General features: G+C 40.5%; 1 protein-coding gene and 1 long non-coding RNA gene across 2 annotated transcripts in view; one reads left to right on the forward strand and one right to left on the reverse strand.

Moving 5' to 3' along the window:
- ADCY2 (adenylate cyclase 2) overlaps positions 1-19688 on the forward strand; it is a 423318-nt gene that overhangs the window by 290922 nt on the left and 112708 nt on the right. The window contains exons 6-10 of the mRNA XM_025387564.1: positions 4605-4716; positions 7398-7525; positions 13676-13834; positions 14671-14803; positions 16182-16358. Of these exons, the coding sequence (XP_025243349.1) occupies positions 4605-4716; positions 7398-7525; positions 13676-13834; positions 14671-14803; positions 16182-16358 (709 nt within the window). The remainder of the gene's footprint in view (positions 1-4604; positions 4717-7397; positions 7526-13675; positions 13835-14670; positions 14804-16181; positions 16359-19688) is intronic.
- The window catches only part of LOC112626799, a 41536-nt gene continuing 36614 nt past the window's right edge, over positions 14767-19688 (reverse strand). Inside the window, exon 3 of the long non-coding RNA XR_003119961.1 lies at positions 14767-15133. This is a non-coding gene — a long non-coding RNA (uncharacterized LOC112626799). The remainder of the gene's footprint in view (positions 15134-19688) is intronic.

Here is a 19688-nt window from a genome sequence, read left to right on the forward strand (position 1 = left end):
CGGGGTCTTCATTCTGGAAACCCTGTGGTCAGATTGCAGTAAGATTGGAGGGAGAGTCTGTGGGATCTCCAAGCATAAAGACTGAGTCCTCCAAATAGACTTTGCAGGAGCAGGGCCTCTGTGAAGACAGCACATCCCAGGGAAACTGGGTGTTCTTCTCTCCATCAGCATGAGGAGATCTGGAAAACCAGTGACCAGTGTCACAGAACAATGATGTGCACCTTAGTTAATTTACTGTGAAAGTGACTGCTTTTCTGAGACTGGTAGACTCATATCTACTTCCCAGGAGTCATTCTGGGAATTACAGTGCCTAGGAAACTAACATGTTATCTTCATGGGATTATAGTAGGGAAGGAGACTGGTGTGAGGCTTCTGTCTCCCACGAGCTCTAGAGAGGAATTGTGAGGAGGCCTCACTTGAGGCTGGAGAGGATCGTCCCTCCCATTTCTCTCCTGCCCCTGTCTCCGAACCACAGCAGAGCGAGGCTCACCCAGACTATTTTGATTTCTGTGTCCCTCCCTTTCCCAGTACCACTTCTTTTGGGGGTTTGTTCTTTCATCCACTCAGTGTGTTAATGCACTACTTTGCATTCTAGCTGTGTGTATTTGTCCATTCTTGCACTGCTATAAAAAACTACCTGAGACTGGGTAACTTATAAAGAAAAGAGGTTTAATTGACGCATGGTTCTGCAAGCTGTACAGGAAGCATGGCTGAGGAGGCCTCAGGAAACTTATAATCACGGCAGAAGGGGAAGGGGAAGCAGGCATATCTTATGTGTCCAGAGAAGGAGAAAGAGAGGGAAGGGGAAGGTGCCGCACACTTTTAAACAACCAGAACTTGTGAGAACTCACTCGCTATCACGGGAACAGCAAGGGGGAAATCTACCCCTCTGGTCCGTTACCTCCCAGGCCCCTCCTCCAACACTGGGGATTACAATTCGACATGAGATTTGGGTGGGGACACAAATCCAAACCATATCACTGAGTTATCACCATAAGTAACCTGTGCGTGTATCTGACCTCATTTGTTATGTTTTGATGGTCTTAGTTTAGTCGTTAGAGTTTTTAGAAGAGCCAGGCTGCTTCAGGTTTACGTTTTTCGAAGCTTGTTAATAAGAAATAAATTTAGCTGTTACTTAAAGACATTGTTAGGACAAATCTCATTTGACACCAGATTTTAGAAAAGCTATATAATACCCAAGCATACACAGATGTCAGTGTGATACAGGAAACTCGTATCAGGAAGGAGGTAACAGAAACACATTTGTGTATGAATGGGAACTAAGGAAGCACGACTGGATGGATACATGATAGTAAAAACTAAATACATTCAAAGAAAGTTCACACATGTTAAGGAGTAAAATTATTTAAAATACTGGCTTGCCTTCAGGTTTGTGAGCATTTTGCCTATACAATTACAGAAGAAACATTTAGTTATGTAAGTATATTATGCTATTAATGGCTCTTTCTAGCCTTAAATGTCTGAAATTCAGCAATGCCCCTCCCATCTTGGGAAATATTTTTAAGTCACTTTTTGACCACTCAAGTATACCTGACACCTTGGCCTTGTCCTCCCACTTAAAGAATTTTCGCATCCCTTTGTCTCATGACATTGCATTCCCTTAGTTTTCTTCTGACAGTCTGTTTTGTTCTTTTCTTTTCCCTCAATCAAGTCTGTCCTGTAAATGAGAATATGTTGGGGGCTCTCTCTTACCTCCTCTCTGTTTCTCTCCAGTCCTCTTCCAGGACTTTAATTCCCACCTAAATGATGCTCATACACAGGCCTCAACCATAGCTTTCCATACTCATCTACTTAATGTGTATCTAAGACACCACCATCAAGCACAGCACAACCAAAGTTGGACTAGTCATCTTCCCCTACACACTTGTTTTGATTTGCACAAACCTAGATTTCTGAACTCTGTCGCTCAACCAGATATAGGATCTTTATTTTCAATGCTTCCCTCTCCCAGACAACCCCTGCTACAACATCAAATTAGTGGCAAATCAGTTCATTCTTCTTCCTGTCTCCCACGTCTGTCCACTTCTATTTCACCACATTATAGACCTTCAGTGGGGCTCTCCAGGATTCCAAGGATAGAGTTCTAACTGACCTGCCTGCATCCAGGTGGCCACAGCAGGAGTGATCTTTCTAAAGTGGCAATATGGTCAGGCTCTAGGTGGGGTTTTCTTCCTCTACGGTCCCATAAGTGCACTGTACTTTCTCTACCATAATCCTTTGCAGCTTTATACCTTGCATCACAATTGGCTGCTTTTGTTTTGTTTTGTTTTTGAGATGGAGTCTCACTCTATTACCCAGGCTGGAGTGCAATGGTGCAATCTTGGCTCACTGCAACCTCCGCCTCCCAAGTTCAAGCAACTTTCCTGTCTCAGCCTCACAAGTAGCTGGGATTACAGGCACCTGCCACCATGCCCAGCTAATTTTTTAATATTTTTTAGTAGAGACAGGGTTTCGCCATGTTGGCCAGGCTGATTTCGAACTCCTGACCTCAAGTGATCCAACCACCTTGGCCTACCAAAGGGCTAGGAATACAGGCATGAGCCACCATACCTGGCCACCTGCTTACCTTTTTAATCCCTTTGCTGCAAAATAACCTCTGGACCAGCTTAAGCTATCTGCAGGTAGCCTGTGTCAGAGCTGCTTTGTTCACTGTAAGTTTTGAGCACAAGAAGCACTGGAGACGATGTGAAAAAGAAGTAAGTGGAGTCAACTGCCCATCCACACGTGCTACCTCCCGATACTGCTTTGAATCAGGGACTCTTTCTCTGAGCGAGCATGGTTCATCCTTCCTCTCGCACAATGGCTCAGCACTTGTGATAGCTGCCGCTGTAAGTCAGCATGGAAGAAATAGGGATGATTTCTCAGGATCATCTGAACAGAGTGGAGGGTAAAGCTGCCCTCGAAACCCTGATTTTCCTGTAACCATCAGAGCTCTCCCATAGGTCGTGTCCATCAGCAGAGGAGCAAGTATTTCCTCTAAGGTGCAGCCACACATCCTGGGCTTAGCAGAAGGAGCAGAGTATGGCCAACAGCAGAGTCTTGCCCTGCTCTGGCTGAGACCCTGCTGACTGGTGCCCCTGTTTGTACTTTTTTTTTTTTTATTGTAAAATATGCATAGCATAACATTTACAATTGCAATCGTTTTTAAGTGTACAGTTCAGTTGGATCACGGACACTTACGCTGTTCTACGGCCATCAATATTATCCATCTCCAGAACTTTTTCTTCATCCCAAACTAAAGCTCCGAACCCATTAAACAACAACTCCGCACCTCTCCTTCCCCCAAGTCCCAGGCAACCAGCATTCGAATTTCTGTGTCTATGGTTTGACTATCCTGTGTGCCTCATTTATGTAGAATCATACAGTATTTGTTCTTTGCACCTGGCTTATTTTACTTAGCATAAGGTTTTCAGGAGTTTCAGCACATGTCAGAACTTCATTTCTTTTAAAGGCTACCTGACATTCCATTGTATGGATAGACCACATTTTGTTTATTCATCCATCTGTCCATGGACATTTGGTTTGCTTCCATCTTTCGGCTATTGTGAATACTACAGCTATGAACATTCATGTACAAATATCTATTCAAGTTCCTGATTTCAGATCTTTGGATATATACCCAGAAGTGGCACTGCTGAATCATATGGTATTTTGTTTAATTTTTTTGAGGACCAACCATATTGTTTTTCAGAGTGGCTGCATCATTTTACGTGCCCACCAGCAATGCACGTGTACTCCAGTTTCTCCAGGTTCTCATCCACAACCATTATTTGTATGTTTTATAAGAGCCATCCTAATGGCTGTGAAATAGTAGTTGTTTTTGTTCCATGGGACATCTTAAGTCATACATATTCACTTTGTGAATCTCAAACCACCTACAGAAATTTAGGCTTCTTTATAAGACCTTGATACAAATCAGAAACGTGTTATTGTGTGTGTAGGAAAAGTTGCAGTGTGCACACAGGTGCTGTGTTTTCCTGTTTTAAACACATAAAAGCTCTAAGGAATCTCACACTCGCCTTTCCTAGTGTGTACATCCCATGAAGGGAGCTGTTCTGTCATTTCCTAAGAGTGACCTTCCCGGCCTCCTCACTGTCCAATCTGCCCCTACTCTTCTCTCTCATAACAGTCTCGTTTTCCTTTGTAACCCTTTTTATGATTCGTAATTGGACATTTGTTGATGTCCACATGTGTTCAATACATCGTCCCAGCTAAATTCTGAACATCAGGAAGATATTCCATGTCTGCTTCATCCTGGCAGATAGGAGGGATTCCAGAATCATTCAATGAATATTTTGTAAAAAGAGGATTATTTTTCCAGTTTCTACTTTGACTCAATATAAACAGAATTTTTAAAAATTATTTTGCTGCTTCACTCCCCATCTTAACTACAAAAGTTTAACCTCAAAAATGTTAATTAACAAGTTTCAAAAAATGTTTATATATTCTTAATTCAAAAAATGACATCTTACTCATGAAAATATAAACAAAATTACACGATTTTAATGGCAAAATTATTATTACTTTCTTAAAACATGGATAAACTGGAAAACTCTGTCTCCCCACCTCCTTTCTTCCCTCAGCATCTTATACGCTGACATTGTTGGCTTTACCCGGCTGGCAAGTGACTGCTCCCCAGGAGAACTAGTTCACATGCTGAATGAGCTCTTCGGAAAGTTTGATCAAATTGCAAAGGTGAGTGTTATGGATTCTCTTGCTCTCTGAAGATTTCTAAACTCTTGGTTTCATTTTTCTTCATCCACCTATCAATAGTTTACTTTTTCATAAAAGCGTCCTTTAGGAAGGTTGTTTGTAAAAGTTGGATTTCTTTGCTATTGGTCTTTCATAAGCCTCAAACCTGTCTCAGGGATGAGAAACAGCATGGCATATCATTATCACGTTTTTATCTATTTTAAAACTTCCCCCTATGTATAATTCAGCACACATATAATATATACATTCCAGGCAGTGAGATTCCATTTGCAAATCCCTCTGCATGGTACTATTTTAAGGTGCTCTTTGAGGCATTTCCATGTCAAGGATCTGGTAGGATCGTTTCCACTCCTCTAGTTGCCAACATTCTCTATTCTTATTGTTAAGCAGGACCCTGGAAGAACCCCTGAAATAGAATGGGTATCTTCCATGCAAAGCCTTCCCCTACTCTTGTCTCATTTTTATCCTTTGATTCTTGTGCCACTTAAACAGAAATGGAAGTTCAGGGTCTTCCATTTGTATGCTCTTTCATGGACAATTTCACAGATAGGAGTTGACGTGAAACCATCTGAAACCACACTAGACCCTATTATTTATTAGAACTGTCACAGTTGTCGGTGGCCATATCGATGGCAAAAAGTGTCTTCCTGCAAGCCCTGTACTTCTCATTAAATGTTTCTGGTCAATTCTCTCTTTGAATTGTTCCCGACAACAACAAAAATGCTTCATTATGCCTACTAATATCAGTTACTTATCTATGGAGGAATTGGTCCTAAATTTAGTTCACTGTGTGATTTAGATCACTTTTCAACAAGACGGAACATTCCAGCCAAGTCTCTTAGGAAGAAATCTGGCTTGCAGATGTTAGTATGATTATTCTTGCGCCCAACCCCCCAAGGTTTTTGCCTCCTGTAGTTCCGCTGACCATGACACAGCTCTCACTGGAGATTGTAAAAAATCAGCTAAAGCACAGCTCTGCTTCCTTCCTCTACCAAGCCAAAGGAAGGGGGTGAGTTTTATGGGTGTTCATTTATAGGAAAAGAAAGGTTTGAAACTTACATGATGTCTTAAAAGTTTGAATTAATAAAAGGTCATTTTTGTTGGACTACCTATTCGTGTTAGGAAGAAACGTTTCTATCTTGGCTGGGAACAGCATAACTCCAGTGTTTAGATGACATTCTCTCCTCAACGTGCCTGTCTCGGTGTACAGGTTTCCTTCTTAGAGGATAAGGGCCCACCCAACTCCAGTTCTACCTCCTCTTAACTAATTAAATCTGCAACAGCCCTATTGCCAAACAGGTTCACATTCACAGGTATCAGGACTGACTTTAACATGTGAGTTTGGAAGGACACAATTCATTACCCATAACAGAGGTACTCGGCATGACTTCCTGTAGTCAATGGAACAAAGGAGTGTACAGCCTTGGCTTTATCCATCATTGGTCAGAGGGGCAGTGTGCCTTCATCATGAGTTCATGGCTCACTGTTCAATAACGGGGGGTTCTTGTCAGCAGACCGACACCCCAGTGCATTGAGTACTGTGTAAAGCACATAACCTTACACTAAGGAACTCGAAATCATTGCCACTCACTGTAACTTTCATGATTTTTAGTCTCAGAATATCTGTTTAGGAAGTATGGGAGGGAAGCTTGATTAACATGTAATTGTTTGCCTTTTTCTTGTTCATAATATTGTCATCAGGAATTACTAAGCACATCATCTGTAGTACTATAGATACATATGAAAGTACATCCTGGCTTGTGCACTATCAGACAGGGAAAGAAATATGCAAAATATTCAGCAAAACTAACACATGTTTGAGAAGAAGATGTGTTCACTTGATTATTTCAAATTTGTTCAGTTTATACATAAGCCTGTGTTTGTGTTAGAGAAAAAAAAATGCCCTCATTTGGTACATCTTTTTTGTTTTTAGTTTTCTTTTATTTTACTGAAGAGTCTGTAAGCTGCATCAAAGGGTTAGAAACAAATAGAGGATCAACATGTATGAATGCAGTTAATCTAAATATTAAAATATAAACACAAAACTTAGCCCAGAAAAATAATGAGGTAGTCAAACTTTACATTAAAACAGTTGAACCTAAGATGAGAATTAACTTTTAAATTACTTGGCAGTGTTTTGAATGGTAGCTTATTAGGTGTGGTGATGTCTATCAGAAGGAACATATCTGCAGGTAAGAATCTGCTTTAGATTTAAAATAAATGAAAGAAACCATAAGCACAGTAGGGAAGGACATGAGATTCTAATTCACACGGAGTGCTGGTCATCATTTTCTACTCTGAAAGACTCAGCTGTGCATAGAATGTTTTATTTCACCATAAATGTTTGGAGCTGCTCAGACTAAAGAGATTGGCCCCATCGCCATCTTTCTCTGCTTCTATGGAGTATAAATCATTCCAGAACATTCTCCCTTCTTTCCCATTTTTTCCCCCTTTTCTTTATTTATTCCACTTTGGAAATCGGCACGTAGGGGAGGGCAGCTCATTCTGGTTGGGTAATGAAGGGAAGCCCAACTGGTTCTCATTGCTCTCTCCAGACGCCTCTGGAATGGTGTGAGCAGAGCTGGCGCTTGATGATATTACATAAATCTAGATCATTTTGCAAGTGCTTAATGCAACTGAAATTCTGTAATTTATTCTTCCAGGAGAATGAATGCATGAGAATTAAAATTTTAGGAGACTGCTACTACTGTGTATCTGGACTCCCTATATCTCTCCCTAACCATGCCAAGAACTGTGTGAAAATGGGACTGGACATGTGTGAAGCCATAAAGTAAGTGGACTACTTAGTAAGCATTTTTTTAATATGCTTTAAGTTCTGGGGTACATGTGTACAACTCGCTGGTTTGTTACATAGGTATACATGTGCTGTGTTGGTTTGCTGCACCCATCAACTCGTCATTTACATTAGGTATTTCTCCTAATACTATCCCTCTCCAACCCCCTCCCTGACGGGCCCTTGTGTGTGATGTTCCCCTCCCTGTGTCCATGTGTTCTCATTGTTCTCATTGTTCAGCTCCCACTTATGAGTGAGAACATGCGGTGTTTGGTTTTCTGTTCCTGTGTTAGTTTGCTGAGAATGATGGTTTCCAGTTTCATCTATGTCGCTGCAAAGGACATGAACCCATCCTTTTTTATGGCTGCATAGTATTCCATGGTGTATATGTGCCACATTTTCTTTATCCAGTCTATCATTGATGGACATTTGGGCTGGTTCCAAGACTTTGCTATTGTGAACAGTGCTGCAATAAACATACGTGTGCATGTGTCTTTATAGTAAAATGATTTATAATCCTTTGCATATATACCCAGTAATGGGATGGCTGGGTCAAATGGTATTTCTAGTTCTAGACCCTTGAGGAATTGCCACACTATCTTTCACAATGGTTGAACTAATTTATACTCCTGCCAACAGTGTAAAAGCATTCCAATTTCTCCACATCCTCTCCAGCGTCTGTTGTTTCCTGAGTCAGGAAACAATAGTAAGCATTTTTTTTTAACTGTCTAACAATTTGGGGTTGTAAGTCTCACCCATGACTATTTCTATTGTTCTGCCTACTGGCATTAAATACATTATTGTGCATTTAAATATAATTGTGCAGAAACCCATTTGTTGGGATGTGAGTAACAGAATGGAAAGTAAGACTTCATTAAGTGTTTAGTATTATTTTTGTTTGTTGGTTTGCTTTTGAGATAAGGTCATAGTCTGTCACCCAGGCTGGAGTGCAGTGACCAGATCACAGCTCACTACAGCCTCTACCTCCTGACCCCAAAGCAATCCTCCCACCTCAGCTTCCCAAGTAGCTGAGACCACAGACAAGCACCACCACATCCAGCTAATTTTTGTAATTTTTGTAGAGACGGGGCTGTCCCTGTGTTGCCCAGGCTGGTCTTGAACTCCTAGGCTCAGGTGATCTGCTTGCCGTGGCCTCCCAAATTGCTGGCATGATAGGTATGCACTGCCTGAGCCAGCCTAGTATTGTTACTATGAGCCTTAGATTACAGTGAAACTGAGTTGGAAATCTATAGGAAGGGATGGTTTTGTTTGTTTCAAAGGTGATTTTTAAAAGAAATTTTGAATGTCTTCTTTGATCTTAAGGTAAAAGTGTGCACATGTTATCATCTTTCCAATTTCTGACAAATTCTGTGACTTCACACACATCGTAAGGGAAGAGGTAGTTTTTACAACCAGACTGCAGTTAATATAAAAAAAAATACAAAAATATTTTCGTCAAGTCAAAAATGCTCAGCTCTGTGAATTTAATTTTAATTTGTATTTGTAACATATGTTTTCTGCATTGCATCTATAATGTTTTTTACTGTGATTCCAGAGAAGATTTGCTTACATAGAATAATGATATCATTACCATTGACTGCTACAAGGTAAAAATATAAGGTAAAATGGTAATTTTTATTACCAGCATCACAGTTTTATTAGCAGTACCTTCTTTAGTAATGCCCTTTGTAGAAGCCAGAACATTCTTATAAATAATAAAGCCTTTTTTTTTGGTGACTGCATGGTTGGAATATTGTACTTCATTGGGTTTTTCATTGTCCATTTTGGTCAAATGATTTGACCTTATCCTCAACTTTTTTTAAAAAAATCTGAACAGGATTGGAATTACAAGCTTGATGTTCTTCTTCTATGTCTCACGATTAAAGTGGAAAGGGCTTTATGTGAGAGTACATCAAGTCCTGTTGTCACTGTGTTGGTCATATGCTGAAGCGACTAAAATATTAACAGGTGACTTCCCCAGCCCAGTCCTGGGAAGATTAATGTCCCCACCCCACGCCACCTCCCCACCGCACCCACCATACACACACACACACACACACACACACACACACGCACACACACAGCCTCAGCCAATGAAATGGAGAGACCCGCATGTTCCATATTCACTAGCCCTGTAGCAAACTCCTTCATGCTTCTGTTGGACCGATCAGAAATGGGAGGGAAATGAAGTCGATGGGAGAGTTGAGATGGAAAGAGTAGTTAGTGTGAACTCAGTTTCCTATACAAAATGCGTAGTGTCAGAAATAGCCATAATTGCTTCTTCCCATAAGTAATCATATGTACTCTCTGATACATGAAAAATAGCTTTTAGCGTTTTTTTCAAAACTAAGTAACTACTTATAATTCTATGGACCTAGATATAAGTGAATCCAATCAGTGGAACTATTGGATTTAAAAATATATTAATTTTTTTTCAAATTTGTAGCCTGCCACTGGTGACAACCACATAAGGTGAAATGAGTAATATTGGAGGGAAGTATTCAGTATTTTTCTTAATTTCTTTTTCAAGTAGTTGTGGAAAAGAGTCTTATGAAGAGCAAAATTATGTGCATCAATAACACACTGGATTAAAGAATCCACCCATTTACTAAAACCTTGTTTCTGCTTTTGAATGAACTGTTTCCAATTCCATGTTTAAGTTATTCCAATGTCTTGAAGATCTTTTAGAAGAAAGAATCCTTACATTACATGCACTGGCATGTCACCAGTTCATTAGAAATACTATTACATTTTTTACCGTGATAAAATATGTATACCATAAATCTTACTCTTTGAATCATTTTTATGTGTATATAAAAATGTACGATGAGACATAAAAATGTACAGTTGTGCAGTGATGTTGAGTAAATTCAAAGTGTTGTGTAACCATCACCACTGTCAACTTCCGGAACCTTTTCATCACCCCAGACAGAAACTCCATACCCATTAAGCAGTCACTCCCAATTACCCCTTTCCCAGCTCCTGGCCATCCCTATTCTACTTTCTGTCTCTGTGATTTTTACTATTCTGGATATTTCATGTAAATGGAATCATATAATATCTTTCCTTCTGTGTTTAGCTTCTGTCACTTGGCCTAGTGTTGTTAAGGTTCATTTTTGTGGTGGCATGTGTCAGCACCTTTTGATGCTTTGGATGACAGCATAATATTCCCCTGTAGGTATATACCACATTTTATTTATTTTTTGATCATTGATGCATCAGTAATATCTTACGTCTGCAGAATCTCAGTAATGTCAACAGGTTTGAGGGACCTCTCCCAATTCTTGCTAATCCCTCAACTCAATCCTCAAGTCAGGCAATGGCTTTGTGTCCCTATTACCTGCCACTTGAGGAACAAGGAATTCCACATTATTCCTCTGTTTGCTTCATGTATTGTAGACAAGGTGATCAATAATATGGTTATTTTGGACTGGGCATGGTGGCTCATGCCTGTAATCCCAGCACTTTGGGAGGCTGAGGTGGACCGATCACCTGAGGTCAGGAGCTTGAGACCAGCCTGGCCAACGTAGTGAAACCCTATTTCTACAAAAATATAAAAATTAGCCATGCATGGTGGCACACGCCTGAAATGTTAGCTACTCAGGAGGCTAAAGTAGGAGAATCACTTGAACCCAGGAGATGGAGGTTGCAGTGAGCCGAGATCACACCACTGTCCACTGCACTCCAGCCTGGGCGACAGAGCAAGATTCTGTCTTTAAAAAAAAAAAAAAGTTTATTTTGTTACACCCCTATGAAAGCGCAGCAACAGAGAGGGCATCTCAGCAAGTTCCAGGAATTGTTTGTCCACTTTCATCCTCTCTCCCATGTAAGGACGCGTATTTCCATTCCCATTCATTGAGGCATGAGGTGGGATGGGTACCAGACAGGAACTGCCATTTTTTAAGCTAGTGAGGGGAATGTGCACAGCTGGCACTTGGGTTTTTGCCAGATGGTCTCAGTGTCATAGGAACCAGCAGCATGAGTCCCAGACGGCTGCCCGCTCTTCCCTCTGTGTTCACACCTCCACACTTAGCAGCACCTCATTCCCTGCGAGCCCAGGCACTGCTACAGAGGGACTTCAGCTGCAGTTTTGGAACATCTCCAATGCTTAGAAACATTTCTTTTTTCTGTCATGAACATGTAAATTATTTTTAATCAAGTAATATTGAGGACCTTGATTTTGTAAGGGATTAAGCCTTCTCAAGCCTTCTCTTAAACTGTACTGTTTGCCTACTACTGTTGCAAGCTTTAAGCAATGACTTCAACATTTTTCTATAGCTCGTAAGTTGCATATACATGCAACAAAACATGTGTCGAGTTGATCCATTTGAACCCATGGTCAACTCATTTAAAAAAAAAACAACATGGAGACGGTTTTAATGTTTTAACCAGTCAGCTCATTAAGGAGTTCAGCTCTGTCAAATGGACAATCTGAGACTCCTTTTTCCTCCATTTTTATCCTTCCTTGGCTCTCTGCTGGCCTATTTTGGTAAACAGAAATGCCACGTGGTTGGAAATGTCCTCTCAACAACATAAAATGTTAAGAACAATTATGGGTCCTTTAACAAATTTTTCAGGATCATCATTGCTCAAAGACAGAAGCACAGTACATTTTTCAAAAATGACCTTGGTCCATTATTAATCTTGTATGAAGTGGTTGCACTGGGCCTTGAACCCTTTGAGAGGTAAACAATCCACTTGGAGGACATTGTGTCCACCCACGCTGAATTTCTGCTGAGGGCAGAGATGGAGACAGACAGGGAGTGCTAATTGCCCTCAGGGCAGTTAGAGGACAGAGGCAGCAGGGCTGCCTAGACCAACCTAGAGGGGAGAGAACAGAAAGCCTTTCTGAATGGCGCTGTGCCTGAGCCCAGAAGAACAATGCCAGCTGACCACATGACACCAAAGGGAGGCTTGGGGGCATGGAGAGCAGGAAGAGGAGTCATTATAAGCAAAGTCTGGAGATGAGCACGCCCTGGTGCTCACACAACCGCAGCCTGCAGATGCAGGGCAAAGGGGTGGGGGTGGGTCTCCTTGTCCTGTTGATGCTCTGGCTCATTTTGTGGGGCAGGAAGGAAAGGTTTGGATGACTTGCATAGAGCCAAATGGGTAGCTGGGTTTTTTTTTGCAAAAACAAGAAAGGAAGACAGTGAGGGGAAAAAAGGAAAGGAAACAGGAAGGAAAATATCTTTCTGTGTTCTTTTTTCAGAATGCGATTTATTTTTACATCGTGGGTCCATTTCGTTTGATCATTTTTAGCATGCTAAAATGGTATCATTATATCATTTAAGCATGACATACATGCCTATGCCATTTTGAGATGTTAATGATTCATTTCACTACGGTTCACAAGTGGTAGTGTCTTTCTTTGATTGTGCTGCGGTCGGCATCGTTGCTTCCCTCCACATCGCCTCTTGGGGTAATTCTCGCGATGTAATTAGGAACATCTTCCTGTATACTTCTTTTGCAATACTACTTTAATGTATTCAGCTAGCAAGAATAAATAAGCATGGCCAAGCATTTCTATTTTTTCTTCATTGAAGTTCATCATTTTTTTCCGTTAATGAGTTGGTGATAGGGTCCTAAAAAGTATTTTTTCTCTTTTTGTTAAAGAATGTGCACAACTGAAAAGGCTTAATGTCATGATTATTTTGCTAAAAATTCTTATTTAAGCTAAAGTCATTATTAAGCTCACAGATGAGCTATCTTGTTCTCTTATTAGCAGAAGATATTCATTGGTGAGGTACATTGTGCTAAGCACTAAAATTGCAAACCCTGTTTAAGACTGTTTCTGACATTACAAGGCAATGTCACCTGATTCTAGTATGAAAATGCAGACAAGTGCCAGCACATGGTAGTTGCTTGATACATATTCACTGCAGAAGTAAAAGTTATAGCCAAAATGTTTTGTCATCACTATAGTCTGGCCTAATCTGGCTTTAATGGCAAGAACATTGGTCTAATCTGAAATGACTGGAAGGAAAAACCCTTCTTAGCTCAAAGGAGTGATCTCCTGCCTTAGGAAGGTTCATGGCCATTTCCAACAGTCTGAAACATTCTGAATAATAAAACAGTGGGAAAATTGGCCAAGAGTTAAAGGAAACACTGGATGTTACTTGATCATGATCTCACTTCCCTTCTTTTTAGGAAAGTGAGGGATGCTACTGGAGTTGATATCAACATGCGTGTGGGCGTGCATTCTGGGAACGTCCTGTGCGGCGTGATTGGTCTGCAGAAGTGGCAGTATGATGTGTGGTCACATGACGTGACCTTGGCCAACCACATGGAAGCCGGAGGGGTCCCTGGGTAAGGCCAAGCATTGGATTTCTTTCTTCAAGCAGACAGCACTATAGGAATGACAGATTATTGGCCTAATGACAGAGTGCTGAGTTTTTGATCACTTCTGTTGCCTCTGCTGGTATCATGTTACTCACGCCCAATATGAGCCTCTTATATTAAGCAGATAAAGACGAGCTCTCAAGTCCCTACACCATGACCCCTATTGTCCATAGTTCAAAGACTGTGAATATCAGACAGTAAATTACAAACTTTTACTTATTTGCAAATGTATGACTAGAGACCTGATTTAAAGATGTTTTACAATACAGTCCAGATATGGCATCTGTCTAGAGCTGTTGACCTTTAAAACCATTATATTAAAATAAGTGACTACAGCAACTTTCTCTGGGCAGAATAACATATTTCAGTCAAGAGAATCCTTATCAAGGGCTATAGTTTAGAGACGCAGAAGAGAAAGCACTGAGAAAGAAAATCTACACTATTATACAGATTAGCATGCTTCTAAAATGCCCATGACATACATTTCAAAAGGTATTCTCAAAAAAAATCGAGATAATAAAGTTGTATTTGCTGTAATTCACCACACCCAACATGCAGGTTTCTGTGAGTGCAGAGGAGCTCCAAAACTAGTAGTGCACGACCTCCAAGAGCATCTTTCCAAAGCAGTGGTCAATAGAATATAAAAGTTTATATTAAAGTTAATTGTGGTCAGTGCTCCCAAGAACATGTAGACTTTCCTTCATTTGGTGGATACATTATTTCAGAAATCATGAGCAAATAGAACAACTTCCTTCACACTTATCCTTTTGTGTCTTGACTGTGATTTTAAAATGCAATTTCAGACGTGTTCACATTTCTTCCGTCACCCTGGAGCACTTGAATGGCGCTTATAAAGTGGAGGAGGGAGATGGTGACATTAGGGACCCATATTTAAAACAGCACCTGGTGAAAACCTACTTTGTAATCAACCCCAAGGTCAGTACCATTGTAAAGAGTCTATGATGAAAAGGGAGGAGGAGCAAATTATTGATATTCATAAGTGGTTTTTAGTCAATATCCAATATAAGTTTTTGCTACTCTTTGTCCCCAAAATGATTTTAAATGCATATGGTGGTTTAATTACGGAAGCTGTTTTGTAATCATGAATTCAGATACTTATTAAATGAGCAGTTGAAATGCATTGCTTGTCCGCAGGATGACGGTGTTGATGCAGGTTGCTGGTTCAGGCTGTCATGTGTGTTAGTCGGTGTATTCCTTGGTGGATGCTGCATCTGAAAGCCTCTCAGTGGGCACAGCTGTTGATACCTGTCAGTTGGGAAATTAAATAAAGAGAAAATAATTTACTTAGGGCTTTAGAAGATAAAAATCTAATTAAGTAAAATAGGATGAACATATACAAAAAAAGAGAAGAAATATTTGGAAGAGTAACACATAAATATTACATAGACATGCTTGGGAGATGTCTGTATGCACAAGCATATTTACCTTCCATAACATAAAAACATCTATTGCCTGGAAGATGACCCACCCCATACAAACAGTGAGAAACTCTCTCCTATTTCATTCACACCACATTTAGGCCAGATCAAGGGGCTTAGAGTTCTCATTTCTTTTAACCCTTCTCAGATTCCTGCCAAATGGGTATTATCACTATTTACAGATTGAGAATCTGAAGCTTTCAGGGTTATGTAACTCTTCCCAAATTTCACAGCTGGTAAATGGTGCAAATATCAGCAAGAAAGACCTCTGAAACATGAAAACCAATATCATAAAATCAACAAGACCAACTTTATGGACATTTACTTATGGTAGCATCTGGGAAGCCCCAGTTTCACCTTTGAAGACAAACTTTCAACTAGCTTGATGATCGATCTGGAGATAGATGTGTGGCAAGCAGCAGGGACTGGGAGATGATGGGGGGGGCTCAAAAAATACATGTACAAAGAACATTATGCTCAGGTAAAGAACACCAAAACACGATGTTTGGGGCTATTTAGCATTAGAAACAGCTACAGTTATCACTTTAGAAAAACACAACCATCAAGGAAAAGCTAAACAGATCAGCACAGTCTGTTTTAAGAATTTACTTAATAAAAAATGTCCATTAACATGCCATTATTTTTTTCTAAGTCTCAATTACATGTATGTTTTGCTAGCTGAAAAAAGAAAAAAAAATCCCTCAACTCAAATAGTGTGTTCCCCAGTAACACTGAAGGAATAAGGACAGAAAGCACGGAGGGCGAATGGAGGTCTGTCGGGAGGAATATGACCCTAGTCCAATGAGGCTGATGCCGAAAGGATCATGTGTGGCCCTGTGCTGGGCCAGGTGTGATGCTTTGTTTCTCACCCCAAGGGAGAACGACGGAGCCCCCAGCATCTCTTCAGACCTCGCCACACCCTCGACGGAGCCAAAATGAGGGCCTCGGTCCGCATGACCCGGTACTTGGAATCCTGGGGGGCGGCCAAGCCCTTTGCACACCTACATCACAGGGACAGCATGACCACAGAGAATGGCAAGATCAGCACCACGGTATGCCCTCCCCTGCCTCCAATGCCCGAGCCCTGTGGGCAAGCTAACTTCCCAAAACCAAAGGCTGGGCATCTCCTGCCAAAATAACTCCTATCTGCAAGAAACAAACTTACCACTTTCTCCTTCTTAGAGAGGCCCTTATGAACAGCCATCAGGGTATGAGTGAGCTCCATGCTGACGTTGCTAAGGGTTCCACCCTAGCATGATTTTTTGCATTATAGCTTCATATACAGTGTTATTTACAACTGATAGTAGCAATTAAATACAACTATTTTTTAATTGAGGGGTTTTTAAAGAAAAACTTATATCATGAAGTAGAAAGCCTTGAGGTTCTTCATGAAAAGACAAAGGCATGATGCCCTTAGAGTTTGAGTAGTATCATCAAGCCCGTTTCTTCACCGCGCAAATGTCCAGGCTGTGTTGGCAGCAGTGGACACTGTCTTGTTATGGTTCCATGTTTCCCTCCAACTTCCAGCATATGAGAAAGCACTGAAGCTCCTTACACCAGGGACATCTGCGATAAGATGGTTGCAATGGAGATGGAAAATAGAAAGGCCCATAGGAGGAGAGAAAAGGAATACAACCAAGCACTTAGTATAATCCCCATAGTATTTTTAGATTTTAAAACTATCTGGGGGTAAAATTTCATGGATAATGCTACTAACTGTGCTAACTTATGCAGTTAGTAGCATTATCGTAATAATAATGATAATGCAGCTACAACTGATGCAGTTACGATTTTTAAAAATATAATATTACGTAATTCTTATTGTCTGATGAGAAGGAACATGCCAGTTGTCAGGTGAAAGTGGAGTTTTTCAGTCGCCCTGGGCCCCTACCTGTCCCAAGGTCTCAAAGTGACACTCCCACACCTAAAAGGCAGGGGCTCAGCATTCATGTTTTGGCTTAGTTGTATTTCTTCTCCCAACTTCTCTTCATCTTTTTTCAACTCAAAAGTAAATGTGACTATTAGACAGAAGACCATGACCCATCAGACAATCAGTAAGACTGCACAAGTCCTAGCATTTGCATTTTAATAGCCAAAGAGGGACCATAGATAGAAAAACAAATAAATGAACAAGATCACGTGAGGTGCTGATGAGGGTCATGGGAAAGATAAAATTGAGTGATGGCATCCAGAGTAAATGGAATGGCCACTGTGGTAGGTCAACTGAGGGAGTCTCAGAGGGAGAAATGAGTGAATGGGAAGAGGAGGTTGCAGAAGAACAAAGTCAGTGGCCCAAAGATGAAAGTGAGTGTGGTGTCCCCTGGAGACAGAGAGGAAGCTGCTGTGGCTGGAACATCATGAACAATGAGCAAAGGGAGGTCGTGGAGTGAGATGCACAATGGTAAAAGTTTATATGGCATTCTATGTGCAATTGGAAGTCATGGAGAATCTTAAGCAAGAGAGGGTCATGATATAATTTAGGCTTTGGAATAATGGAACAAGAGTGCAGGGGTACCTGGTAAGAATGATATCTCCTTATGCTAAGAGTTTAGCACCACTGCTAAATGAGAAGCAAATTCAGGGGCTAATATGAAAGTAGAGCCAACAAGACTTGGTGATGGATTGGATATCCATGAACATTAGGAGCAGAGATGAATCCAAACTTTTTGGCCCCACAACTGGAACAATGATGATGCCATTAATTGAGATGACAAATACAAGGGGGAAACCAGGTTATTTAAGATGGAAATTTAAGACTTTTCTGCTGGACATCTTCTAATCCATAGTTAAGTGCAGCGAGGATGTAGATGGTTGGATCTGCAAGTCTAGAACTCACAGGACAGGTCCAAGATGGAGGCATGAATGTGAACATCATCAGGTTGTAGATGATATTTGAAGCCATGGGACTGGATAAAATCATCAAGAAGAGAACAATCCAAGGAGGAAGGCCTGGGACAGCTGGGGCCTTACAGCGTTTAGATATGTTAGAGAAACAGCATCCTAGGACTCCACAGTCCAACCAGTGAAAGCCTGTGTTTCTGTCACTCATGAAAAACAATGATTTGGATAAGTTAGTCTCAGTCTTGCTAGTTAGTGCTATGTTGGATAACTGCATTTCCCATCAGGATTTATTGTACACCAGCAATTGGTTTGTTGGTTGGTTTGTTTTTAAGGAATAGGAATCATATATAAATACCTGGATATGATTTCCCGTGCTGTTTTTCATGTGTTCCTGTGGGGAAAAGGCTTATTTTCCCAGGTATATTGTTGTTGTTGTTGTTGTTTATTTCTTGTCAGCCTTTATTGTCTTAAGACTTAAGAGTGACTATCTCTTTTATTATCTGAGCGTAGGACCCAGGAATGGTTTCAGTCTGACTTTAATCTGGTGTTATGTGTTGATGAAGATGCCTTCTTCAAGATACAGCTACAACTGTCGAGTGTCTCAACTTCAGAAAGTTGTTTATAAAAATTAAAGGAACTCTTGAACGAACTCTATTTTCTTAACCATCTGGTCCCACCTGTTGCAGGTTCAAAGCCAGGCTTGGATTGCCTTAGCAGCAGTCTAGCATATTTTAAGAAAGTCCCAAGTTTTTGGTGATGCATTAAGCCCAAACCACTTTGACTTAACTGTGTGTCTCATTCACTTTCAGAAAGACCCTGTTGGAGTTTTCACTTATAAATCCCAGGGTCAAACAATTGACATTGCAGAAAGTGATTCCTTTATCTAATCCCCTATGCAGAACTCCATTCTCTCTGGATTCAACATTGATAGAGCTCTTGAATAATACATTACTTTACTGTATGGAATGAAACTTGGAGCTCAATTACTTTTTGAAAAACGTCTTTCCTTTCTGTAGGCTAAATCCATATCCTAATATAACCTTGGAAATCAAAGCAGCAAACCAAAGTTTCTTTGGAGCAGTTTTGTTCCAACTTTTAGTTTCATTCCTACTATAAATGTGGAAAGGCGATCTTTCCTTGAAAGCCTATTATTGAATATTTGGCAATGGCTTTTCCACTGATAAATTCTGACTATTTCTCTTCCACTTCTCTTTCGGGAACTACCAGCACCCCTTTGCTGATTTATTCTTTTTGTCCGATGGTTTGTGATTTCACATACTTAACCAATGGTACTGTTTCTTAACACCCCAGTTCAGTGATGAGGATGACTACAGATTTTGTGGTTATATTTTTGTTCTTTCTACAGCATTTTCTAATATTTGTCTGATACCAAAGTCCATTTTCACATGGTTATAGGTTACTGATGGTAACTCTGATATCAGTCCCCGGCAGGCCACTGTTTGAAATCAGATCTGATAATAGCAGGCTATATATCTTAAAACTCCAGACCATAATCCTGATGCTTCTAGCATCCAGAGTTT

The sequence above is a fragment of the Theropithecus gelada genome, chromosome 6, assembly GCF_003255815.1.
Source record: "Theropithecus gelada isolate Dixy chromosome 6, Tgel_1.0, whole genome shotgun sequence".
Classification (NCBI taxonomy): Eukaryota; Metazoa; Chordata; class Mammalia; order Primates; family Cercopithecidae; genus Theropithecus; species Theropithecus gelada.